Source organism: Emys orbicularis, chromosome 3 (assembly GCF_028017835.1).
Source record: "Emys orbicularis isolate rEmyOrb1 chromosome 3, rEmyOrb1.hap1, whole genome shotgun sequence".
Classification (NCBI taxonomy): Eukaryota; Metazoa; Chordata; order Testudines; family Emydidae; genus Emys; species Emys orbicularis.
This window is the reverse complement of record NC_088685.1, coordinates 175,355,817-175,383,335: the sequence shown is the minus strand read 5'-3', so window position 1 is coordinate 175,383,335 and position 27,519 is coordinate 175,355,817. Positions and strand designations below refer to the sequence as shown.

The 27,519-nt window shown below is 41.8% G+C and overlaps 1 protein-coding gene across 1 annotated transcript in view; it reads right to left on the bottom strand.

Moving 5' to 3' along the window:
* Positions 1 to 27,519, bottom strand: part of EML4 (EMAP like 4) — a 156,444-nt gene that overhangs the window by 105,181 nt on the left and 23,744 nt on the right. Inside the window, exon 2 of the mRNA XM_065402276.1 lies at positions 19,301 to 19,483. Coding sequence (XP_065258348.1) covers positions 19,301 to 19,483 — 183 coding nt within the window. The remainder of the gene's footprint in view (positions 1 to 19,300; positions 19,484 to 27,519) is intronic.

The following is a 27,519-nucleotide window of genomic DNA, read 5'->3' as shown; positions in this document are numbered from 1 at the left end:
ACCTGAGAATTCTTCAGAAGCTCCATCAAACTCGAGGGAACAATGGTCTCCCAGTACAAGAAGATCTAAGTAATACACCAACATTCTGATTCAAATCAAGAAAATCTTTTTGGGTTGCAGCACAAAAGCTCGAAGACTCACGGTTTTCCACCCGAAGATCAATGACAAGGCAAGGCGGAAGGACGCTAACATCCTGAATAAACAGCTCATCAAGGACTCAGCCGAAGAACCCAATGGCTTTTCAATTCCATGGAAAATATGGTCCACTTTGAATTGCAGCCGCACATCCCTTCTCCATAAATGGGGACTAAGACACAATTCTATTTGTGGTTGCAGAAACAGACTTCAGACTATGGACTGGTCAATCAACGTCCCAAATAATCATATCCCAGTGGTATCTCTGCCATTTGCTCTGCATCATCGCCAGCCTAGATTTGGACATCTAACATTGTTGGTTTTAAGCCACAGAATCATAGAATATCAGGGTTGGGAGGGAGTTCAGGAGGTCATGTAATCCAACCCCCTGCTCAAAACAGGACCAATCCTCAGACAGATTTTTACCCCAGTTCCCTAAATGGCCCCCTCAAGGATTGAAATCACAACCCTGGGTTTAGCAGGTCAATGCTCAAACCACTGAGTTATTTAGCCATACTAAATAAGATTAAAGACTGCATTAGAGTTAGGCATGGCAGAATTCAATTTTTTAAATATAATTATAATGGATAATATTGGTTATTTTAAAGCATTTTTTTCTATTTTTATCAATTTAAATGTTCACTTTTTGGGAAATTACAGGTTTTCACCTTTTTTATTTAAATTTAAATTTTCTATTTAAATGTTCACAGCTGTGGGAAATGATGTGTGGGTCAGACAATGAAGGGGTCAGTATAATTATTTAAAGACAGTAGACATTGAGATTCCAAAAAATTAAAGCTTTATAACCATTAAAACACAAATTGTCAACATCAGATGTCAAAATATACAAAATAAATATCCTTAAATACAAACTAAGTTCTCAAGCACCATTTTTCTTACTTTGCCTATCTGTAAAGTCTGATTATCATCAATGTATATAATTTTTCACTGATTGTCTGTGTATGGTGCAATTGATGTTTACTGACATTTGCACCGGCAACCTTAATTCTGGCATTTCCTGACTTCTGAGTGCTTGACTTTGCAACCTTATTCATGTTATTTTAACCTTTTTTTGTGTGTAACAGGTTAAGTATGTCAAGAAAATGTGTGATTTAACAAATATGTGAGTAGATTGAGGGTTGGGGAAACATCGATTAGCAGGCTGCTCCAAATGTACAGAGTACTACTGAAAGCTGACAGAGTCAGGTCAAGAGGACAAAAGAAGCAGTCAGGAAAAAACCTGGGTAGAGTAGAAGAAGAGGGGAAGAGATCGGCTCTGAAACACCCCATGATATATAAATCATTTTGATTTTTTTTCCCCCTCCCCTCTCCCAGCCTCTTGCCCCCAACAAGTCAAACAAACACAATTCTTCTCAGCTAGCCATGCTCTAGAGACTACTTTTGTGGACATGTTTTATTTCATTTTTTAATAAAGATTCTAATTTCAAAATTCAACATATTTTTAAAATACCCTAAACACGTTTTCATAACACAGATAGCAGCAAAGCCATAAACCAACATGAACTGGAAAAATAAATGAGCTTGTTTTATTTTCAATGACTAAGTAAATCATCTTATCCAAGAAGGTACAATATGTCAAGGCTCCTGATTTGCTCTTGAACTGTAGGTGACCCTTCTCTGTCTTTCTGTATGAGGTAATAGATCAATACATCTCAGGCTGCCATTGAGGAAATTATGCAGAAATGGGAATGGGAGATATAAGTGTAACAACTCTGAATTCTCTGACAGACACAAAAGATTCAATGGACAAGCTGTGTGTAAAGTGCACACAGAAACAGTGCTTCAGATCAGAAACATCTGATACAGGCACATAATCAGATGGAAAACATGTACAACCTTCTCCTCCACAGGGAGAGAACACTAATGCGAATACTGGGCTCATGACATTACATCTATAAGGAACTGTCTATACTAAGATAAAATGTCTCAGACTCTTACACTGAATAATAAAACCTTATCCATGAATAAAATCTGAGATCAATTATATACAGCTCTTTCCTAGCTACAATGTGCTCTCGCCCATACAATATTGGCAGCAGTAAGAGGGTTGATTCTCATCTGTACAGTAGATTGTGGTGACTTATTTTTAAATTAAAGGACTTCCTTTCAAATTATTATTTTAATAATGACCACAAACATGCTAGGGGGATTCACAGAACACTTACTGACTTGAGATTTAAGTTAGTCTAGACAGGGACTTGCATTAGTTTAATTCAATCAATTTAAAAACTGAGTTTAGTAAAACTGGAGCAGCTATTGTTTGTAACCTAGCCTCACAGAAATAAGGAATTCAGAAGTGATATAAGAAATACTTGGACACATTCCAAATAGCAATCAAAATATCAAGTTCTAGGGGGAATTGTGTGTGCTGCATAGGCTGCAGTAAAAGAGGTTGTGTGATTTACTTTCATCTAAATTTGTAACTCCCAAATTTTGCTCATTATAAATGGCTACTTTTGAATCAAAAATATGAATTTCAGTTTGCTCCCTGAAAGAAGTCATCTTCACCGTAAAACTAGCCTGTCTTTACTAAAGAAAAGTGTACCTTAGAATTTCTTGAGGAAAAATGGGTGAATTTTCAGTTTGTAAGAAAATGTTAAAACTCCACAATTTCCAAGTAGTTTTGCACAATGTTACAAATATTTCACACTCCTCGACTTTGACATTCATTAATTGGACTTCCATTCTTTTTTAAAGGTGAACTAAAAAAGGCTCAGGATTTTTTTTTAATTAGTATCCCAAATAATTTAAAAAAAAATCTAATCTAAAAAATGGAAATACATTTACATTTTAAAACAAAACACTTGAGGTTAATTCCTAACCCATTTGCAGACTCTGAGTATTGGACTTTATGAATTGGCTCTCCATCATCAGAGGAGGGGATCAGAATGTTTCTGATCCTAGCTGCAGCACTCCAGTGGATGATGGCTAGCGAATATCTCTATACTCATCATAAGGCTCCAAATTACATTAATACCCTTAGAATCTTTCCGTCTCCCACTGTAAAAATATCCTTTCATATCAGCCAAAACAGGCTTAACTTCAAAGGAGAGTGTAATAATGAAGTTGCAGTGAAAACACAAATTCAGGATGGAATTCAATAGACTAAAACAACGAAGTTCTCAGCATTCAAATTGCGCATGTCTGCCAATATCACATTATATGTCAATTACTAACATAAACAGTCTGTAATTTTTCAGACTGAATAGCACTCAGCTTTATCTTTTGGCTCGGAACAAGAGCCGGATGCAAGCTGAATGTAAAATGAGATCCAGTGAGTGGTGACCAGGATTAAAGCCAAACTGTGAGATCAAAGTAGTAAAAATGTCTTTCATGGATAATGGATTCCATCTCTATTCTGATAATTTTCATAGAATAATAATATCTGCTGAGTTCAAAAGAGACCTTTCATTAAAATCTGTCAAGTATACAAGTGTGTGAATGAAAGATAAGCAAGATTAGACAAAGACCACCACCATAAACCTGAAATCTGTTTCCCTCCCTTTCTTCCATAACCACAGAATCAGAAAAAAAGGAAATCGATTTTATTAGCTAAATTGGGGGGGAAATGCAGGCAAATGACATTTAAGTGACAGTAGTAACTTTGGAAAATGTGTCTTGTGATAAAACGATAGCTTTTAGTTCTAACTGTATGTCTCAGGATTTTAGAACGGCAGGCCTCCCCCAAAATGGTTCTAATTTGTTTATTATGACCTTCCCTCACTTGTGTGAATTGGAATAAAGCTTTGATGAATTTAAGACTACTTGACAGATACATATATTCTGAGACAATGGCACACTGCTTTATTCACTTAAAACCACACACAGAGGTAAACTATTAGCCTAATTTATTTTTCCTGATAAATACAGCTGTAAGTGCATATATCTAATAATTATATAACTGATATTCATATAAGATGTAAAAATAAGCTCTTCAGAAGGAAGCTGGTTAAATGTTCACTAGTTCCCATTAGTCTTCAAAAGAATGTAAAGTAAATGGAAGGAGGGAAAGAAGAGAGTCCAAAATAATTACAAGTATGAGTAGAGTAAGAAAGCAAAGAGGGGTTAAAGGGGATGGAAAATTGAAAGAAGAGACGAGAGAGAGAGAAGAACAGAAAAATGAAAAAGGAAGTAATAGAGAAGAAAGAAGCTTAACATAAAAAGAGCACATGGCATAATAACCGGTGCATGGGAAAGACATTAAGATTTCAAGGGTGTCAAAATGTACGTAACATGAGCATACAGCCCACAGGCTTCAACAGGACTACTCCCATGAGTAAAGTGATATACATGCAAGCTTGCAGTTGCTGGCCTTGATAAGACAGATACAACTCTAGGGGCAGGTCTTCACTACAGGGGGGGTCGATTTAAGATACGCAAATTCAGCTACGCGAATAGCGTAGCTGAATTCGACGTATCAGAGCCGACTTACCCCACTGTGAGGACGGCGGCAAAATCGACCTCCGTGGCTCCCTGTCGACGGCGCTTACTCCCACCTCCGCTGGTGTAGTAAGAGCGTCGAATTGGGGATCGATTGTCACGTCCCGACGAGACACGATAATTCGATCCCCGAGATATCGATTTCTACCCGCCAATTCAGGCGGGTAGTGTAGACCTAGCCTAGGATTGCTTAAATGATGCCCCTCCCCATACCCTCCTTTCTACGGAAATTCATGGCTAACAGCAACTTCCAACCATCAGAGTCGGTCTTGAATTTGTAGTTGTGTTTTAACACCTATTAATCCAGCAATTGTAAATCATGTCCTGAAGTGTCTACACTAGAATCTACAATTGTGTTAATTAGCATGTGTTAAGCATGACTAAAAATTTAAGTGCAAGGATATCTTAAGCTTTTTTTCCCCACACAGTTTACTATTTGCTCTTAAAGTCAGCATTTTTAAATTAAAAAAAAAAAAATCAACATTTTTGGCCATCCAACTTCTCATTTTAATATTATTGAAATGAAACAAGAGTTAAGATCAGGTAAAAACACATCTTAAATCTTCTGCTCAAATTATTGCAATGAAATAGGATTTTGATTTAGGTTTGCTGTGTATTTGGGGTATGTACACACTATTGCATACCAAAACAAAACAAGTAGGAACTCTTCAGATTCCTATCACCGCAAATCCACTAAAGAAAAAAACCTGCATTGTCACACAAAGTGCCACTGGCTTGTCCTAGACACCTCTGTGCAAAGTGTAATATATGCCTTTTCCAGCGCTGGCCTGTACTCTCACACAAGACATTTCCATCTTCTGACAACCAGCCCCTCTCTGTGGCAACCTATTAACTGGGCTTGTGTAGGAGCAGATTGCTATAAATTTCTGTTCTTGCATTCTCCTATTTTTTGCATCATGCTCCATCTGGAGATTCAAAGTGTGCAAAATCTCATTTTTGCCTCTAGTCAAAAAGAGGGCATGATAGGAGAAAATATATATATATATATACTTTCAACTGGATAGCAACTTCTTGAAACAGGAAGCACATGCATCTTGGCCTTTATTAGTATGATTACCCTGAGCTGCTTTACTAGTACCATTGTGTGTCATGGACTTGTCTTCACACACAGTGCCTACAAGCTGCATTCTCATGTTACATACATTTTGACACCCCAAGAGCATCCCAGGCACCAACTGTGATACAATCTGTTTTGCTGGCAGCCACAAGTACCAGACTACTCTATGCTTTCCCTTTCCTCCAGCGTTCAGGTAATCTTTTTTTGGCACATACTATAAGCGTCAACTGCTGTAATCAAGTAAAGAGGCATGTGGCACCAACACTTCAAGGCTGTCAAAAGGAAAGAACTTCCCACAAAAGAGATGGCACTTACAGAACTATTGAAGCTGCCTATCAAAAAAGCCCCTAAGATTACTGAACACCCATGCCCTAGTTCAGTAGCTCAACACATATGAGGGCAGGAATAGTGTCATCTAAATACATAATCATAAAAAAGTAGATGGCCAGTTTACCAGCTACAAGTAAACTGCTTTAAAACATAAGCATTAAGATTATCTCAGAAGGGAGCATCTGTGTTAACTTACAGGGATGCTTGTGTATGGGCAGAGGCTAGGACAGCACCACTAATTCTTCTCTGAACTAGAATAACTTCAATAATATTTAATACCTTCCTTGGATTTATTAGCCTTTCCTATCGCTTTGCATACATGTGCATAGTTTGTGTAGAGACAGAGAGGCTTTATAACAACCTTCTTCCATTATCATTTTGAAAGGATTTCCTGTATCTAAGAGAGCTTCTTGGTGGAAGATACAGAGGCAGAAATATCTTCCTTCTGCTTTGTGAGTTGCCCACTAACAGACAAGTGCTGATATCCTTGTATTCTCCAAATGGAGATACTTCTCTCACGCAGTGGTCCCTGATCCTTACACTTTTTATTAGTGTACAGTACAATCATATTTTGGAATGTTTGTTCCAAATATTAACTTTTACGGCTAAACTAATGCTGGCCCAAAGCTACTCCTGAAGTCTAAAATACCGGTGGCAATATGTCACTAAACATCTCTTTTCTGCCACTCTATAATGTCCTATACATCTCAGGTATCATGATAAAAATATCCAGTCATCAATAGTGAAACTAATGCAACAGTTGCAATGCCTTTTACTCTGTTAGGTGTTTCAACACAAAGGGGCCATTTCCTCTATAAAATAAAAATAGCAGCAATTAGTTATAATTCATTAATGTTAGATATTGTATATTGTGTATACATAGTTAAACACAATTTTAAAATAATGCCTCGACCTTTCTTTCACTATTTCTGTAACTGTGAATGAACAGGTGTAAACAACTTCCCAAGGCACAAGTTAGAATTAGACATTCCTATGTTACCATTCAGCCACGAAGCTTCAGAACCCTTTCACTGAAGAGGTTTAATTGGTTACAATTGCAAGCAGCAGAGGCCTTATTAATTTTTTCATTGAGTGAAATTCACCCAGCCCAGAGGACCCTTCATGGCCCTACATCCTACTTAAGACCTTAGTATATGGCTAAATTAGGGCAGAAACAGTAGATCTGGAGTTATGGGCACCCTAAACTGTGCAAAATTTCACAGTTACTGAATAAAATATTCCCAGACATTTCCCCAGGAAAAAAGTCCATCTGCTGTCTTGGTAGACAGAATGGAGACTGAAAGTGAGACCATTCCAAAGGGAACAATGGTAGTGTCAAAATGTATCCGCCTATCTATAAAAGGGATAAAATCAGCTGTTCGTACGTATACAAGCACACGCACACCCCTTTTTAGCATTTCTTTGACTTGAAGTCTGGAAGCATAGTATTCAAAGTATTCGCATAAAACAGAAACCTTCCAAACGACTTTGGATTTTAGTGTTAAATGTGTCTGAACATAAAAAAAATCTGAATCCCAGATCTAATAAAATGAATGTGTTTTCAAATAGTGTATCTATAGGCATTGAAGATCTTGATAGTGGGATCCAGTGCTTATGCTGTTTTATTTCCTTTCAGTTTCCCTCTTCATGTTACTCGGCTTTCCCCAATTATGTCTCTCTTTGGGGATCTACAGGATTAGAGGAAAGTTTGTGTCATTAAAAACTGCCATTCTGTGGCAAAAACTACTTATGACTTTAGATTCCGAATAGAGACTGTGGCCTGGTCTACACTAGGCGGTTATGTTGAATTTAGCAGCGTTAACTCGAATTAACCCTGCACCCGTCCACACAACGAAGCTATTTATTTCGACATAGAGGTCTCTTTAAATCGATTTCTGTACTCCTCCCCGACGAGGGGAGTAGCGCTAAATTCGACATGGCCATGTCGAATTAGGGTTACTGTGGACGGAATTCGACGCTAATAGCTCCGGGAGCTATCCCACAGTGCACCACTCTGTTGACGCTCTGGACAGCAGTCCGAGCTCGGATGCTCTGACCAGCCACACAGGAAAAGCCCCGGGAAAATTTGAATTCCTTTTCCTGTCTGGCCAGTTTGAATCTCATTTCCTGTTTGGACATCGTGGCGAGCTCAGCAGCACTGGCAACAATGCAGAGCTCTCCAGCAGAGGTGACCATGCAATCGCAGAATAGAAAGAGGGCCCCAGCATGGACTGATCGGGAAGTCTTGGATCTGATCGCTGTGTGGGGCGACGAGTCCATGCTTTCGGAGCTGCGATCGAAAAGACGGAATGCGAAGATCTACAAGAAGATCTCAAAAGCCATGACGGAGAGAGGATACAGCCGGGATGCAACGCAGTGCCGCGTGAAAATCAAGGAGCTGAGACAAGCGTACCGGAAGACCAGAGTGTCAAACTGACGCTCCGGATCCCAGCCCCAGACATGCCGTTTCTACGAGGCACTGCATTCCATTCTAGGTGCGGCCGCCACCACTACCCCACCACTGTCCGTGGACTCTGACGATGGGGTATTGTCGACGGCAGCTTCCTCAGAGATGTTCGCGGACGGGGAAGATGAGGAAGGAGATGAGGCAGTCGACAGCGCTTTCAACGCTGATTTCCCCGACAGCCAGGATCTCTTCATCACCCTCACGGAGATCCCCTACCAACCCTCCCAAGGCGGTAACCCGGACCGTGAATCAGGGGAAGGATCAGTAGGTAAGTGTTTTAAACATTTATTTTGAATAGAATAGGCATGGTATGTTAGCAATGGTTTTTTAATGATTAGTTTGCCCTAGGCGCTTAACTTTTTAGTCCTTGCCAGTGCAGCTACTGGAAAAATCTGTTAACATGTCTGGGGATAGAGTAGAAATCCTCCTGGGACATCTCCACGAAGCTCTCCTGGAGGTAATGTGAAAGCCTTTGCATCAGGTTCCTGGGGAGAGCGGCCTTATTGCCTCCTCCATGGTAGGAAACTTTTCCGCGCCAGGCTAGTAGCAGGTACTCCGGTATCATTGCCTGGCAAAGCATGGCGGCATATGGCCCTGGTGTTTGCTGGCATTCACGCAGCATGCGGTCTTTCTCTGTCTTCGTAATCCTCATCAGAGTGACATCACTCATGGTGACCTGCTTTGAATTAGGGGAATTTTAGTATGGGGACTGTTCCTTTAAATAACTGTAACCGGCGGTTTACAGCCACGCGGTGGGGGCGGGGAGGCGAACCGTTCCTGCTGAGCGGTTCGCCGGCAGCATGCAGGGATCTTTCCCGGGGACAGCTACGACGGGGGTGGGACAGGGGCAGAGTTCATGCTGGCCGGCTCGCCGGCAGCAGGAACTGGCCAACGCTAGGAGCATTGCTTGGAACGTGAAAAGAGGGCACTACTGTAAATTAAGCTTTAAGTAGCCAAAAGTCTACGGCTTACCATGGCCGTCTGCTAGCAGAATTCCGTTGTCCGGCCCCACTTGTGTGATCTGTACAGCAAGACCCCAGGCACTCAATGTGAAAATTCGACCTTGTACTGAGTGCACACGTGATAGGTACTGTGCATGGTCTTGTTCACAGAGAAAGACTATATTCATTGTTTGCAAAAATGTATCTTTTTGAGGAATTCACTCCCTTTTTCCCATCCCACAGCTGCGAGTGTCTCCCGAGCTACCCTGGCATCCCCCTCCCAGAGGCTGGCGCAGATCAGGTGGCGAAAGAAAAGGACACGGGACGAGATGTTCTCAGAACTTATGGTCTGTTCCCGAGCCGAGGCGGCACAGCAGACCCAGTGGAGGGAGAACATGTCGCAATACCAGCGATCACACAGTGAACGGGAGGACAGGTGGCGGCAGGAAGACCAGCAGGCGACTCAAACGCTGCTTGGACTAATGAGGGAGCAAACGGACATGCTCCGGCGCGTTGTAGATGTTCTCCAGGACCGGAGGCAGGAGGACAGAGCCCCGCTGCATTCTATCGCTAACCGCCCTCCCCCACCACAAAGTCCCATCCCTCCCTCACCCAAAGTCCCAAGAAGGAGGGGCGGCAGGGGCCGTGAAAACAGTCACTGCACCCCTGCAGACTGCTCAAATTGCAGAAGGCTCTCATTCCCAAAGATTTGATACGTCCTTTCCTTCCCTCCAAATGCACCTCACCCAAGCCCCTGTCCCAGTTTCATCCCCTAACTGTGTAGTTCTTAATAAAAAATACGTTTCTTTTAATTACTGTTTCTGTCATGTTCTTTTAGAGGACAATATTCTTTTGAAGGGGGGGGAAGGGGGTTGGTAATTGGAGAGGACAGTCACCTTTACCAGGGTACAGACACGGGGGCAGGTTCAGCAGAAGGTCACACACACATTGCAGTCACTAGGCACCCTGGTCAGTCTGGGAGGTGGTTTTCACGTTCTGTGGGGGGGGCTATGTGAGTTTGTGGCGGGGGAGGGCGGTTAAAGATCTTATGCAGCGGTCCTTAGCCTGGATGACAGAGCCACGCAGCAGGGGATCTGTAACCGCCCTCCCCCGCCACAAAGTCACATAGCCCCCACACACAGAGTCCCGAAAAGGAGGAGTGGCAGCCTCCGTTGAAACAACCAGTCCACCACTGCGGACCGCTCTAGGAGCAGGAGCCTGTCATTCCTCGAGTTTAGAAGCGTCCTTTCCATCACTACACCTGCTCCCCACCACAGTCTGCGTCCCAGTTTCAACCCTTTACCGCGAAATCCTTAATAAAGAAAACGGTGTTAATGAACAAAGTTTCATTTATTTTATTTTTAAAGGTGTGTTGGAAGGGGGGGGAAGAGGGTTGGTAACTGGAGAGGATAGTCAACATTAACTGGGTAAAGAAACGGGGACAGGTTCAGCTTCTGTTTAAACAAACTTAATAGTCACAGGTTACCCTGGTCGCTCTGGAACCTAGCTTTCAAAGCTTCCCGGATGCACAGCGCGTCCCGCTGGGCTCTTCTAATCGCACGGGTGTCTGGCTGGGCGTAATCAGCAGCCAGGCGATTTGCCTCAACCTCCCACCCCGCCATAAACGTCTCCTCCTTGCTCTCACAGAGATTGTGGAGCACACAGCAAGCTGCAATAACAATGGGGATATTGGTTTCGCTGAGATCCGAGCAAGTCAGTAAGCTTCTCCATCTCCCCTTGAGACGGCCAAAAGCACACTCCACCACCATTCTGCACTTGCTCAGCCGGTAGTTGAAGAGTTCTTTTTCACTGTCCAGGGCGCTTGTATAGGGCTTCATGAGACAGGGCATTAGCGGGTAGGCTGGGTCCCCGAGGATCACTATAGGCATCTCCACATCCCCAACAGTTATTTTGTGGTCCAGGAAGTAAATACCTTCCTGCAGCCATCTAAACAGACCAGAGTTCCTGAAAACACGAGCGTCATGAACCTTGCCCGGCCATCCGACGTTGATGTTGGTAAAACGTCCCCTATGGTCCACCAGTGCTTGCAGCACCATTGAAAAGTAGCCCTTTCGGTTAATGTACTGGCTGGCCTGGTGGTCCGGTCTCAGGATAGGGATGTGAGTTCCATCTATAGCCCCACCGCAGTTTGGGAATCCCATCGCAGCGAAGCCATCCATGATCACCTGCACGTTTCCCAGGGTCACTACCTTTGAGAGCAGTAGCTCAACGATTGTGTTGGGTACTTGCATCACAGCAACCCCCACGGTAGATTTGCCCACTCCAAAGTGGTTCGCGACTGACCGGTAGCTGTCTGGCGTTGCAAGCTTCCAGAGAGCTATGGCCACTCGCTTCTGGACAGTCAGGGCTGCTCGCATCCGGGTGTCCTTGCGCTTCAGGGCAGGGGACAGCAACTCACAAAGTTCCAGGAAAGTTCCCTTACGCATGCGAAAGTTTCGCAGCCACTGTGATTCATCCCAGACCTGCAGCACTATGCGGTCCCACCAGTCCGTGCTTGTTTCCCGGGCCCAGAATCGCCGTTCCACAGCATCAACGTGATCCATTGCCACCATGATGTCCACGGCGCGGGGTCCCGTGCTTTGTGAGAGGTCTGTGCCCCTCTCAGACTTAATGTCCTCACCGCGCTGCCGTAGCTTCCTCGCCCGATTTCTCAGCATCTGCCTCTGAAAAAGGTGGATGATAAGGCGCGAGGTGTTGACAACGGCCATAACTGCAGCGATGATCGCAGCGGGCTCCATGCTCGCGATGCTGTGGCGTCCGCGCTGTCAATCACCAGAAAAGTGCGCGAACTGATTGCCCGCCGGCGCTTTCACGGAGGGAGGGAGGGAGCGAGGGTTGAATGACGACAGTTACCCAAAACCACCCTCAACACATTTTTTGCCCCAGCAGGCATTGGGGGCTCGACCCAGAATTCCAATGGGCAGCGGGGACTGCGGGAACTGTGGGATAGCTACCCACAGTGCACCGCTTCCAATGTCGACGCTTGCCCCGTTAGTGTGGACTCAAAGTCGAATTACTGTCCTTAGTGTGGATACACACGTTCGACTTTGTAATATCGGTTCCACAAATTCGCTTTAAGTAAAATCGAACTACTCTCGTAGTGTAGACATACCCTGTGAGCGCTTTGGGGCAGGGACAGTGACTCAGTATATTTATGGACAGTTCCAAGCACATTGTGGGCACTACCATACAAAAATAAGAAACAATAATACAATTAACAATAGTATAATACTTCAATGCTACTATATAAATAAATGTTATCTAATATGCACTTATGCAGATATATAGTAGCAAAGTTAAAAGCTTTGATGGTGTATTCTCTTTCCCCCACTAAAATGAGTGAAATTTAGATCAACAATAGTAAAAATCATTGTTAAAACTAAATACCAGAGGAATGGAGCTATATGAAGAGATTTAAACAACTCTGATTAAACTCTGACTATTGGTTAAAATGTTCAAATCCAGGCACAAAAATCCATTTATAAGTCTGATTTTCAGAGGTAAAGAGAATCCACTTCAGACACTGACTACAGTGAAATTTGTAGGTGCTCATTAGTTTGGACATTTGGCCTATAATTTATTTATTTACAACCAAAGATGAGCATGACAGAGCAACAGTGTGTATCTGAAAACTTTTAAGTCTAGCATTTGAATAATGTTTTTGTGTTTGTTCCCTTATTTTAGTAAAACATTCAAGTCAATGAGTGAAATGCTCTTTAACACACACTTTTTGTTGTACTTTTTTTTTTTTTTTTTTAGTGGTAGTATGCAAAAAGTCAGACCGATACGGACAGTTTTAGGAATTGTTTGAGGTATGGGAGATTGTATTTTTCTTTCCAGTGCTATTGAGATATATTTTTCAGTACATGGAGTGTCTCTCTGTACAGACACATATCTTCTGTAAGTAGTTAAGATAATATACCTCACATTTCTAAAAATCAGATACAATCATTTCTGTGATCTAGACAATATGAGGTGCTCTGTATGGGAAAAGGACTGGGTCAGGTGTTTTAGGACCAAAAGGTTGCATGTTAAAAAACACACATTTAAATGTAAGCCTCTTTCCTTTTTTTCTTAAGTGACCTGGGATGAAATCCTGACTCCACTGAAATGGGAGATTCGATCATTAGAAACGTAGATAGCTGGGTTTGTGATGACCGGGAGAACCGCATGGTGACTTGCCTACCTGGTGCGAAGGTTGCGGATCTCTCGAGGCATCTAGACAGACTTATGTGTAGTGCTGGGGAGGAGCCGGTGGTCGTGGTACATGTAGGTACCAATGGCATAGGGAAGGGTAGGAGAGATGTCCTGGAGGCCAAATTTAGGCTGCTAGGGAAGAGACTGAAATCCAGGACCTCTATGGTGGCATTCTCAGAAATGCTCCCAGTTCCACGCGCAGGGCCAGGTAGGCAGGCAGAGCTTCAGAGTGTCAATGCGTGGATGAGACGATAGTGTAGAGAGGAGGGTTTACATTCATTAGGAACTGGGGAAACTTTTGGGATGGGGGGAGCCTATACAGGAGAGATGGGCTCCACCTAAACCAAAGTGGAACCAGACTGCTGGCACTTAACATTAACAAGGTTGCAGAGCAGTTTTTAAACTAGAGATGGGGGAAAGCCGACTGCTGCAGAGGAGCATGTGGATCGGACAGAGACTTCTCTTAGGGGAGAGTCTACTGATAGAGAATCTCCAGGTTCTAGTCAGGAGCAGAGGATGGAGGAGGATAATGTAAGGGCCAGATCAGATGAGAAACATTCACATAAAAAAGAATCTGACACATCAGAAAAGGGCAGACAAATAAACAGTGACAAGTTTTTAAAGTGCTTGTACACAAATGCTAGAAGTCTAAATAATAAGATGGGTGAACTAGAGTGCCTCGTGATAAAGGAGGATATTGATATAATAGGCATCACAGAAACCTGGTGGACTGAGAGCAATCAATGGGACACAATCATTCTGGGGTACAAAATATATCGGAAGGACAGAACAGGTCGTGCGGGGGGTGTGTGTGTGGAGTGGCACTATATGTGAAAGAAAATGTAGAATCAAATGAAGTAAAAATCTTAAGTGAATCCACATGTTCCATAGAATCTCTATGGATAGAAATTTCATGCTCTAATAAGAATATAACATTAGGAATCTATTATAGACCACCTGACCAGGACAGTGATAGTGATAGTGATGATGAAATGCTAAGGGAAATTAGAGAGGCTATCAAAATTAAGAACCCAATAATAGTGGGGGATTTCAATTATCCCCATATTGACTGGGAACATTTCACTTCAGGACGAAATGCAGAGATAAAATTTCTCGATACTTTAAATGACTGCTTCATGGAGCAGTTGGTACGGGAACCCACAAGGGGAGAGGCAACTCTAGATTTAGTCCTGAGTGGAGCGCAGGAGCTGGTCCAAGAGGTAACTATAACAGGACCGCTTGGAAATAGTGACCATAATACAATAGCATTCAACATCCCTGTGGTGGGAAGAACATCTCAACAGCCCAATACTGTGGCATTTAATTTCAAAAGGGGGAACTATGCAAAAATGAGGGGGTTAGTTAACAGAAGTTAAAAAGTACAGTGACTAAAGTGAAATCCCTGCAAGCTGCATGGGCGCTTTTTAAAGACACCATAATAGAGGCCCAACTTCAATGTATACCCCAAATTAAGAAACACAGTAAAAGAACTAAAAAAGAGCCACCGTGGCTTAACAACCATGTAAAAGAAGCAGTGAGAGATGAAAAGACTTCCTTTAAAAAGTGGAAGTCAAATCCAAGTGAGGCAAATAGAAAGGAGCATAAACGCTGCCAAATTAAGTGCAAGAATGTAATAAGAAAAGCCAAAGAGGAGTTTGAAGAATGGCTAGCCAAAAACTCCAAAGGTAATAACAAAATGTTTTTTAAGTATATCAGAAGCAGGAAGCCTGCTAAACAACCAGTGGGGCCCCTTGATGATCGAGATACAAAAGGAGCGCTTAAAGACGATAAAGTCATTACGGAGAAACTAAATGGATTCTTTGCTTCAGTCTTCACGGCTGAGGATGTTACAGAGATTCCCAAGCCTGAGCCGGCTTTTGTAGGTGACAAATCTGAGGAACTGTCACAGATTGAAGTGTCACTAGAGGAGGTTTTGGAATTAATTGATAAACTTAACATTAACAAGTCACCGGGACCAGATGGCATTCACCCAAGAGTTCTGAAAGAACTCAAATGTGAAGTTGCGGAACTATTAACTAAGGTTTGTAACCTGTCCTTTAAATCGGCTTCTGTACCCAATGACTAGAAGTTAGCTAATGTAACACCAATATTTAAAAAGGGCTCTAGAGGTGATCGGGTCAACAAACATGTGAACAAGGGGAATCCAGTGGATATAGTGTACTTAGATTTCCAGAAAGCCTTTGACAAGGTCCCTCACCAAAGGCTCTTAAGTAAAGTAAGTTGTCATGGGATAAAAGGGAAGGTCCTTTCATGGATTGAGAACTGGTTAAAAGACCGGGGTAGGAATTAATGGTAAATTCTTAGAATGGAGAGGGGTAACTAGTGGTGTTCCCCAAGGGTCAGTCCTTGGACCAATCCTATTCAACATATTTATAAATGATCTGAAGAAAGGGGTAAACAGTGAGGTGGCAAAGTTTACAGATGACACTAAACTGCTCAAGATAGTTAAGACCAAAGCAGACTGTGATGAACTTCAAAAAGATCTCACAAAACTAAGTGATTGGGCAACAAAATGGCAAATGAAATTTAATGTGGATAAATGTAAAGTAATGCACACTGGAAAAAATAACCCCAACTATACATACAATATGATGGGAGCTAATTTAGCTACAACAAGTCAGGAAAAAGATCTTGGAGTCATCGTGGATAGTTCTCTGAAGATGTCCGCGCAGTGTGCAGAGGCGGTCAAAAAAGCAAACAGAATGTTAGGGATCATAAAAAAGGGGTTAGAGAATAAGCCTGAGAATATATTATTGCCCTTATATAAATCGATGGTACGCCCACATCTCGAATACTCAAGTGATTGGGCAACAAAATGGCAAATGAAATTTAATGTGGATAAATGTAAAGTAATGCACACTGGAAAAAATAACCCCAACTATACATACAATATGATGGGGGCTAATTTAGCTACAACAAGTCAGGAAAAAGATCTTGGAGTCATCGTGGATAGTTCTCTGAAGATGTCCGCGCAGTGTGCAGAGGCGGTCAAAAAAGCAAACAGGATGTTAGGGATCATAAAAAAGGGGTTAGAGAATAAGCCTGAGAATATATTATTGCCCTTATATAAATCGATGGTACGCCCACATCTCGAATACTGCGTACAGATGTGGTTTCCTCATCTAAAAAAAAGATATACTGGCACTAGAAAAGGTTCAGAAAAGGGCAACTAAAATGATTAGGGGTTTGGAACGGGTCCCATATGAGGAGAGATTAAAGAGGCTAGGACTCTTCAGCTTGGAAAAGAGGAGACTAAGGGGGACTATGATAGAGGTATATAAAATCATGAGTGATGTGGAGAAAGTGGATAAGGAAAAGTTATTTACTTATTCCCATAATACAAGAACTAGGGGTCACCAAATGAAATTAATAGGCAGCAGGTTTAAAACAAATACAAGGAAGTTCTTCTTCACGCAGCGCACAGTCAACTTGTGGAACTCCTTACCTGAGGAGGTTGTGAAGGCTAGGACTATAACAGCGTTTAAAAGAGAACTGGATAAATTCATGGTGGTTAAGTCCATTAATGGCTATTAGCCAGGATGGGTAAGGAATGGTGTCCCTAGCCTCTGTTTGTCAGAGGATGGAGATGGATGGCAGGAGAGAGATCACTTGATCATTGCCTGTTGGTCCATTCCCTCTGGGGGCACCTGGCATTGGCCACTGTCGGTAGACAGGATATTGGGCTAGATGGACCTTTGGTCTGACCCGGTACGGCTGTTCTTATGTTCTTATGAAATTAAGGGGAGTTTTGCCATTGACGTCAATGGGCACAGAATTTCACCTCTGACTTTCAGAGGTTCTGGGCACCTACAGCTTCCTGATTTCAGCGGAGGCCATGGGTACCTAGCACCTCCAAAATAAAGCCACTTATGTAAATGCCTAAAGAGAAACTACGCACTTTAACCATCCAAGTATGAAAATTGTGGCCCCCAAGTATGTACATTCTGTCCATGATTTTTCACTTGAAAGTATCACTTTTCTGCAAAAATTAGTAGCTTGCAACATAGAGTTACTGTACTTATCTCAAATACTTGCTAGTACTTTGTTTATTCAAAATGTTAGACAAGGAAGTTTGAATCCTGATGAGGCATGATAAATGTGAGATAAAAGAAAGCTGAATCACAGATAACGACTGTCTACCATTTAGCAAATAAGACAGAATAGAACGATTCAGAGTCAATGCCAATTAAGTGTCAACACTTCCTTCCATCTGGCATGGGGACATGAAAAAAAACAATTACAATAATTAGATCTCAATGCTGTTCTACATCTAAAACCATTACAAAATTTCAGTATTTTTCAGCTTTCATATTTTGAACATATAAAACATATGTATATAAACATACACATGCCCTGATTCACCACTATGTTACTCCAATTTATTGATGTGACACCACTGATTTCAAAACTAGAGTAACAGTGGAGAATCAAGGATGTATAATTCAGTTAAAGGCAAATAATTGGGGTAGATAGTTTGATGGGAATACACACAATTATACCCACTTCTAATTCTGAGAATTGGAAGACCCTTAAAAATTATTTGAATCATCTCTGCTAACTTTTTAATGTAGTTGTAGTTCTTACATATTGTGCAAATTAGCACAAAATATGTCTATCTTCTTTTATCCCAATTTTTTAATATAACATATATACATAGTACATGAAGAAAGTAGATGTAAAAATGTTAATGAACATTTGACAGTAGTGGTCACATGGCAATTTGCAAGGAGCACAAGGGTGGTGAAAAATTTCCGTGTAAATATACACTTTTTTTTTTTAAAGTACACCCCTCTATAATATTTCCTTCATCTTGCCTTTTCCTTGATAGATAAACAGAAAGTGGAATTTACATTTTTTAGTTAACCTCCAGTAAGAGTCTTCAGTTAACCATCTTTGTTCTCACCTTGCAGTTAACAGGAAGAACTTGGCTGTGTGATTAGAGATCCACCAGTCTGCATCCAGACCTCAGGATGCAGGTTAAACAATCCTGATGTAAAGTATACTATATTCTAAGTAGAAAGTGGTCTTTTTACAAGGAGTAAGGTGGAGTTCACGGAAGATCTTGTATAAATATAAGTACAGTAGAGCCTCAGAGTTATGAACACCAGAGTTATGAACTGACCAGTCAACTACACACCTTATTTGGAAACGGAAGTACACAATCAGGCAGCAACAGAGACCAAATAAATAAATAAATAAATAAATAGATAAAAATAAAAAAGCAAATACAGCACAGCACTGTGTTAAATGTAAACTACTAAAAAAATAAAGGGAAAGCAGCATTTTTCTTCTACATAGTAAAATTTCAAAGCTGTATTACGTCAACGTTCAGTTGTAAGCTTTTGAAAGAACAACCATAATGTTTTGTTCAGAGTTACAAACATTTCAGAGTTACTAACAACCTCCACTCTCAAAGTGTTCTTAACTCTGATGTTCTACTGCAAAGGGCAAAAAGACAATCTCAGTTTTCAGATTTTTATCCTATCAAAAAAGATGTTGGTGAAAAATAACTGAAAGTCAATTTATTGACTGCTGCTTTCATGCTTAAGATAGCAAACAAACCCAATGAGAAATTTCCAAGTGTTAACATTCCAATATGAAAAGCTAGAATCTGTCAAATTCACTCCAATCCACAATATGCATCATTACCTTTACTTGGTGCTGACTTTCTCACAGAGGCCACGTGGTCTTCAGAGATAGCAAGACGTCTCAAAACATCAGCCAATGCTGCTTTCAGCACAGTGATTTCATCTTCTTGTTGCTGAACTCTCAGTTCGAGAGCTGAAAGACGGTCCTGGACATCAGATGTGCTTGCAGCAGAGATGCTATCATCTAGTTGGGGATGGGGGGAAAAGGAGGAGGGAATTTAATTGTTTTTTCAAAACTAAATACTAAAAAGAGAAGAGTTATAAAAACTTACAGTGCAATCTTGTTTATCAAAAATGTTTGGGAAGTTACTGAAGATGGTTGGATAAAGATGATAATGGTTAAGTATGGGATCATAAGCATAACCAACATAAGGAGAAGATTAAGGCCCTTAAACACCGGAGCCTACACAGGATGTTTGGAAACTGAACTTGTACTGTAATGGGAACAAGATACATGCTAAACAGGACAAGGCTGTATTTTCAAATTTAATACGAAATAAAATATGTTCAAACATTTTGAAGTGTATTCTACTGCAACTTTTAAAGAAGCAGTCTAAGCATCCTTCGCTTTAAAGCATGACATAATTAAAAATCAATTTAAAAATACACAACTCACCAAGACCAAATGTAATGAAGTGACAACTCCAATTCAAAAATATTCTAGATCAGATGTTTTAACTTGTTACTTTTTTTCTTTTTACTGTTTTTTTTTTTTCACATCACCACACTGCATGAGCCAAAAAAATATACTACTTTATAACATTTGGCCCAAAGTGAAGAGAACAGAAAGTAAATATGCTGTGAAGGGCTCCAAAAATCTGTTTGGCCACACAGAAACAGATTAGTATTGAAGGCATAATCCAGCCAAATCTATTCTTCAATGGTAAAATGGGAATTACAGCTTCTGCATATTCTTTGCCTTTGACAGCTCATTGCATTCTTTCTGCCAAGCCAAAATAACACATCATAGGTTTTTATTTTTAGCATAAATCAGAGTCCGTGCACTACAAATGGGTTGTAAAAAATACATGTCACCCAAACAAAAGGTATTCATAAAGGTATCCTTGGTGAGTTTGGGTTTATTAATACTCTAAACAAAATACAAGTGTAAAATCACAGGGGTTCATAAACTTTGCTTATTTAATACTGGATGGATGACATATATAAAGCACATTCATACCCTCAAATCATATGTAAAAGCAAATATGCAAATAGTAAACTTCATTATTGCTTGTGAAATGTTATGCACATTTTAAATTTTGGGCCCACTAGTTTCATGAATTTCAATGCAGGGAAATAGTTTAAATTATAACTTTTTTTAAATGCCTAATCCCGAAACCCTTTATTATCCAACATAGGCCCTGATCCTGCAAACACATTGAGTAGTCCTCAAGCTCAATGTAAGTAAGTGATTGCAAGAATGGGGGACAAAGCACTCCCTACCTTGACTAGTCCCAATGAATTAAATATAACAAAGGTGGTAAGGGTTTGCAGCATCAGGCCCTAAGCTGTTAAAACTGATAAAACATTAACATTTGGGAGTAGTTATTGAAGTAGCACCAAATTCAATTTTATTGTAATTCTTAATACTGATATTTTATGAGATACAAAGAAATCACTATAGGATGTATTCAAACAAGAGAAATTACAAGTGAAATGTACATACAATGGCAGAAACAGCGGCAAGAATATCCAAAGAGATATTGGCGTAAAATGTCTTCTTGCAACATATGAAGGCTTGATTATCAATTTTTGCCAGTCAGATATATTTTTAAAAAGAAAAATTAAGATTGCTTTTTGGGCTGGAAACTCACTTAAATCTAAAAGGAAGATAAATTACAAGGGGATTTGGAGAAGTGTATGTAATATGTATTTTGTAGTCCTGAGTTAATGGGAGGAAAACCATATGATAATAATGATATGTGTATACTAATCAATAAAAAGCTGCATTGTAAGACATATGTAATCAGTTCAGTAATGTGGATAGCAGCCGAAAGAGTCTAAACAAAAACACCTTTAATCCTGGCAAACGTATGTATGCCTAAGACATACAGAAAAAAATGAATAGCCATATTTCTTATGTCATTGGCATCTGTGGGATACTTCAACTGCTATATAAGCATTCTGCAAGATCACCTATCAGTAAGAGACTAAAAGTCTTCATGCCCAAAAGAGACAACTTAAAAAAAAAAAAAAAAAAAAGAGAGAGAGAGTATGAAAGGGTTGTTAAAACATATGGAGGAAAAAGGTAATGCCACCAGTGCAAGATTACACATTTTATTTCCATGCACCTTCAGTGGATATAAGAATAAATTTCTGTTTCTTGCAGAAAGCTTATTTACTAAAATAAGAAGCAGGGAATTTACAACAAATTTAGGACACTGAAAAATTATACTGCTCCCCTTCCTTGGCAGATCAGCAGTTTTCAAAATGAAATGTTTTCACAGATTTCTGCTTCCCTTACAAATGTTTCCTTGTAATCTAAATACCATTTTTAGGGCACTGATTATATATATAATATGTACATATTTTAAAGATAGTGTTAGAGTATTAAGGGGAAATTTTTCACATTCATGCTGCCCAGTACAGCAGGCATAGAAGTCACTAGACCAAGAGCAAACATATGGCAAACAGAAAAACCAAGCAAAGAAACCTCTTAACAAACTATAAAATATGAACAAGCAGCACCCTACTTTCAGATATTACAGAAGCCACCTGCAATGCACTCATTCCAGAATTAAGTCTGTATAACGTTTAAAAATTCAGAAGCAAAAAAAAAAAACACCACACGCCAACCTGTATGGCATTTCTAACCTAGCAAGTACTGCCTACCAATGCTTTTGTTGCAGATGACTTTGCTACACTAATTTCAGCACTTAAGAAAACATAGTTGAACTACAATATTTATGTTACCTCCAAACATCCATTGATTTTCTTCCCAAATCTAAGTCTGCTTTGGGTAAATAAACTAAAGTTCCTGTGCTGTTATTTCATTCAAATATATGGCTGTCATTTAACAGAGTAACAGAAGTAAATATTTCTAAAGGCTCAAAATATATATGGTTTTCTTCAGTTATGCAATACCATGTGTGTAACCAATGTTACAACAGAACTTATGGTACTCATGGTATAAAGTCTTCCTCTGACATAGCAGTAAAATACTTTTTCACTTCTCGCGTAAAATCCTGGTCCTACTGAAATCAACTGGATTTTTTTGCCATTGATTTCTAGGGAGCCAGGATTTGGCCCATACAGTTTAAAATTTCTCAGATTTTTTATGACTGTTATTATTCAGGATTTTACAATTTTCCCATTTAAATTTAAGTTACATTTTCAATCTAGGACAAGGATTTTTAAGACAGGAGCAGGGTATAGGGAATGGAGTACACACAGCTAATTACTTTTATTTCCAAAGAGTATGCTTTGTTTTTATGTTTTAAATAGTGCTTTTTAGCTCACTGTAACGGAGTGCACTCACCTCTCGGGAGCACCTCTTTGGCCAAGTGTGTGCGACCGCTCTCTCTCTCTCTCTGATTGTCCCTACTCTGGGATAGAGCAGTGCCCCAGGGCTCCTGCCCTGGAGACAATGTCTTCGCCCTCTTGGGCTTCTTGACTGTAGCTCTCCAGCTGGGCTACTACAGTTCAGTTCCCTCTCTGGGGTGCCTCAATGTCCAGGCCACTTCCCCGCCCCCAGTGGCTAACGGTGGTGGGTGGAGGGGACCCGGGCCCGTCCTCTACTCCAGGCCCCAGCCCAGGGACCCCGTAGATCGCAGCGGTCTGCTGTGTCCTTTTAACTATGTCACATGACTTTTCTAATTCCCTGGGCCACTTCCCCACGGTTCTGCGCTGTCTTCACCCTTACCACAGAGCTTTGTCCTAATGGAGTCCCTACAACCAGCTCAGGGCTCCTTTTCGCTCTCCCCGGCTTCTGGCAGCACTGCCTTGTCTGGGGTTCTGCAGCTCCATCAGCCAGCCACACACCAGCCAGGCTCCTGCAGCTCCAGCAAGGAACTGAACTTCCCCTGGCCCTGCAGCTCCTCTTATACTAGGCCCTGACTGACTGTGTCTCAGGCTAGGTCTACACTACAGCGGGGGGTCGACCTAAGATATGCAACTTCAGCTACGTGAATAGCGTAGCTGAAGTGGCGTATTTTAGGTCGACTTACCTGGCTGTGAGGACGGCGGCAAGTCGACCGCTGCCGCGCCGCCGTCGACTCCGCTACCGCCTCTTGCCGCGGTGGATTTCCGGAGTCGATGGCAGAGCCATCAGGGATCGATTTTATCGCGTCTTCACTAGACGCGGTAAGTCGATCCCCGATAGACCGATTGCTACCCGCCGATCCGGCGGGTAGTGAAGACGTGCCCTCACACAGCCACTTTAGGCAGCTTGGTGGACCCTCTCCACTGCCCTTTATTGGGCTGGGGTGTGGCAGGGCAATGAGGCCTCCAGCAGGGGGCCTCAAAGGGTCTGGTATACCCCGTCACACCACCTGTGCACCTGATCAATGAGAAATCACTTTTATGGTGTAAAGACAAAAAAAAATTAACTTTAAAAAAAAATTTTTTTTAGAGGGGGATGAATTTAATGCTCAGAAAACCTCTGAAATGAAAGCCCCAGACACTAGAGTCCTCTTTCCATATAACATGTACAGCCACTGCACTGCAAAATGCTTTATGCTACTCTTCTAATTAGGGATGTAAAAGGTTCAACGGTTAACCGGTAAGCATTAGGCTTACCGTTAACCAACCTTAACTGTTAACCCAGGCCGCCCCAAGCCGGGCGGTGGGACCCCAGCCCCGGCTGCGCTGGAGCAGCCCCAGAGCGACCCCAGCCCTGGCCGCAGCCCCGCCAGCTGGCCGGAGTGGCCCCACCACGGCCACCCCGCGCCGGCTGGCCAGAGTGACCCCAGCCTCAGCCACCTCGTGCCAGCCATCTGGAGGGTCCCCAGTCCCGCCAGGCCAGCCAGAGCGACCTCGGTTAACAACTAACCAGTTAAACAATATCATTTTAATAGTTTAACTGGTTAACTTTTTAAACCGATATTTACATCGCTACTTCTAATTTGCCTAAGTGGGTGAAACCACTTCTAGAAGATGGGAGAGTTCAGTTTCTCTGCCCATTCAGTGCTGGAACTCTTTGCCAGAAGCCCTAATGAGGCACCAGTGATGGTGCTGGACAGACCTCCAAACACAATTCACATAGGCTACTAAGCAGATTTAGCAGGGCAATCGCATTTTAAAATCTCCGCCTTAGTCACTGATTACTTCAGACAAATCTGAATTGGCTACCTAAATGTAAAAGAAAACATATCAAGCCTTCTATACTGGGCTCATAATGATAATATCAGAGCACATATCAATCCCATTATCAGTCCTATATGCCAACTAATTCTGCATAATATGCCCAAACATCACAAAGAGTTTGATTTTCGAGAAAAACAATATTTGAGAAAAACAAATTCTACAAAACCCAGCACATGGAAATTTAAACCACAGAGTGGAAAAGCCAGCACTTCATCCAATAAGCCACACAAACCACAGATATTTTTACACCCCCTCTGCCAACACACACAATTTCCCCAGTAATATGAAAGCCCCTTCAATGTGGGAACATAGCCTAAATTTCCTGTGTTCCCAGGACCAGATTCAGTCTCATGATTAAAGACTGCAAAATGAAATGGTACCAAAACAATCCATTCTCATTACAATCTGAAGGCTCTGAAGGCAGGGGGAGGGGGAGTTGTCTGCATGTTTCTCAGTTCTCCCCTCGGTGCCACTTTTTGGACAACCTGCCATTTTTGTTCTGAAGAACCGTGAATCATCTGACTGGCTGAGGATTATTAGAAACATATTTCCAGAAAGATAATTCACAAAATTCCTTTTGCAATCACTTTCAATGGAACAAATTTCCTTGCAGTTTGCTGCAATATATTGGTATTAAAACCAGCTTACCAGGTGGCAAAACCAAAGACACAACACAACTTTTCAAAATATGGAAGCATCAGACTCTACAGACCCCAATGTCTCTGTTGACCCTTTCAAATGTTAACATGCATGAAAACAGAAAAAGGTTTTGCAGCTATATGAATCGTATAAGGAATATAACTTTGAACTCGGATTCAAAATCAAAACAAACATGTAGTTAAACAACCCAACCATATACATAGACTACTAGAGGAAAACACTTATTGACTGCTGGACATTTAAACTGGACATGGTGACAATATATATTACAGCATTGTCCCCAGAGCCACTCTTTCCCCTGCTTTTTAAAATATTCATTTAATAACAGATGCACTGTTTGCTTAGTTTTATATAAAATATGAAGGACTGCTGGTAAAACAGGCAAGTGTTTTTGTTTATTTTTTCTTATCAAACAATCGTCGAGGTGTACTGAGGTGGTTATTCGTTGCAGTAGTAGATAAGTGTTACTAAACTGATCTTGCTGTACTGAAGCACTGCATTGTTAAACATTCCATATTTACATTTTTTATTTTGAATCCCTGAGTACCATTGAAGTTGTAAGTATTAAAAGCTGCATTCCTTTTTATGATTCATTCTCTTTCCATTAGCTTCCAGAACTTTTGTTACACTAATGGTTCTCTGTAGGGAACTAAAGATCTACATGCATGGATCACTTTGCAGGATTAGGGCTTTAAAATGCGAGTACTCTGCCTAAATGGGGAATAACAGTCACAGGCATTAGCTTCCAAAGGCTATGCTATATTTTCATGATTAGTGATATGCTAAACTTAATAAAAACCACAATCCAGGCTTAAACCTGAAAAATTACTGCCCTCAACACTCCTTTTCAAGTTTCATTATGTTGTTATAAATTTATACAAGTATGTAATAAATATAAACTTACGAGCTTTGGACTTTTTATGTGTAGTCATATTCAAGTTTGGGTGTGTTTTTTTTAACATTTAGACATGAACTTCATTCATTAATAGCTTTTGGAAGTTTAAAAGGAAAGTCCAAGACAAGACATTTCTATATTATTCACTGTCAGGGTTGCCAAGCGTCTGGTTTTCAACCGGAACCGCCCAGTCGAAAAGGGACCCTGGCGGCTCTGACTGGGCCACTAAAAGTCCGGCGGCAGCGCAGAGGGTTCAAGGCATGCTCCCTGCCTGCCCTGGTTCCGCGTGGCTCCTAGAAGTGGCGACATGTCCTTGTGGCCCCTATGTGCAGGGGCGGCCATGGGGGCTCCACATGCTGCCCCCACCCCGAGTGCCAGCTCCACAGCTCCCATTGGCTGGGAACAACGGCCAATGGGACCTGTGGGGCCGGCGCCTGCGGACTGATGCAGTATGCGGACCCGCCTGACCGCACCTCGGCCTAGGAACCAGACATGCTGGCCGCTTCCAGGAGCCGCCCGGCCGGAGCCCGCACCTCGAACCCCCTCCCGCACCCCAACCCCCTGCCCCAGGTCAGAACCCCCTCCCGCACCCCAACTCCCTCCCAGAGCCCGCACTCTTCACCCCCTCCCACACCCCAAGCCCCTGCCTCAGCCTGGAGCTCTGAACTCTGAGCCCACACTCTGAACCCCTCATCCCTGGCTCCACCCCAGAGCCTGCACACCCAGCCAGAACCCTCACCCTCTCCCGCACCCCAACCCCCCGCCCCATCCCGGTGAAAATGAACAAGCGAGCGAGAGTAGGGGAGAATGAGCAATGGAGGCAGGGGTGAGCAAGGGGGTCCCTCGGAGAAGGGGCGGGGCATGGGCAGGGCCTCAGAAAGGGGTGGGGCAAGGGTGTTCAGTTTTCTGTGATTAGAAAGTTGGCAACCCTCTTCACTGTTCCTGAACTAACTTTCATATACATTTTTGCATTAGGTGTAAAGTATGTATTATGTCAAGTATTAGCCAACAGACTACAAGTTAGCCAACTCATGGCCTTTCACTCGTAGGTTATCAGTATGAACCTAACTCAGTGCAATAGTGTCCAATGGTCTTTACCATCTGATGGCTGTTTGATAGTCCATTTGAAAGTAGTCAATGTCTAAGCACCTTATACTGCATGTTATACTATCTCCAACACAATATATGCTTTTATAAAAACTGAACTGGCACAAAAAGTGAATTATTATCTATCTCCTCCATAAAGGAGGTCCCAGTAGGTCAAGACTGAGATATATTGGTAGGAGAGGATGCACTGCTGCTGTAATTAATTCTGTACAGATTACACCTCTGTCTCTAGTGCTGTCAACTCAGCCCCTTTT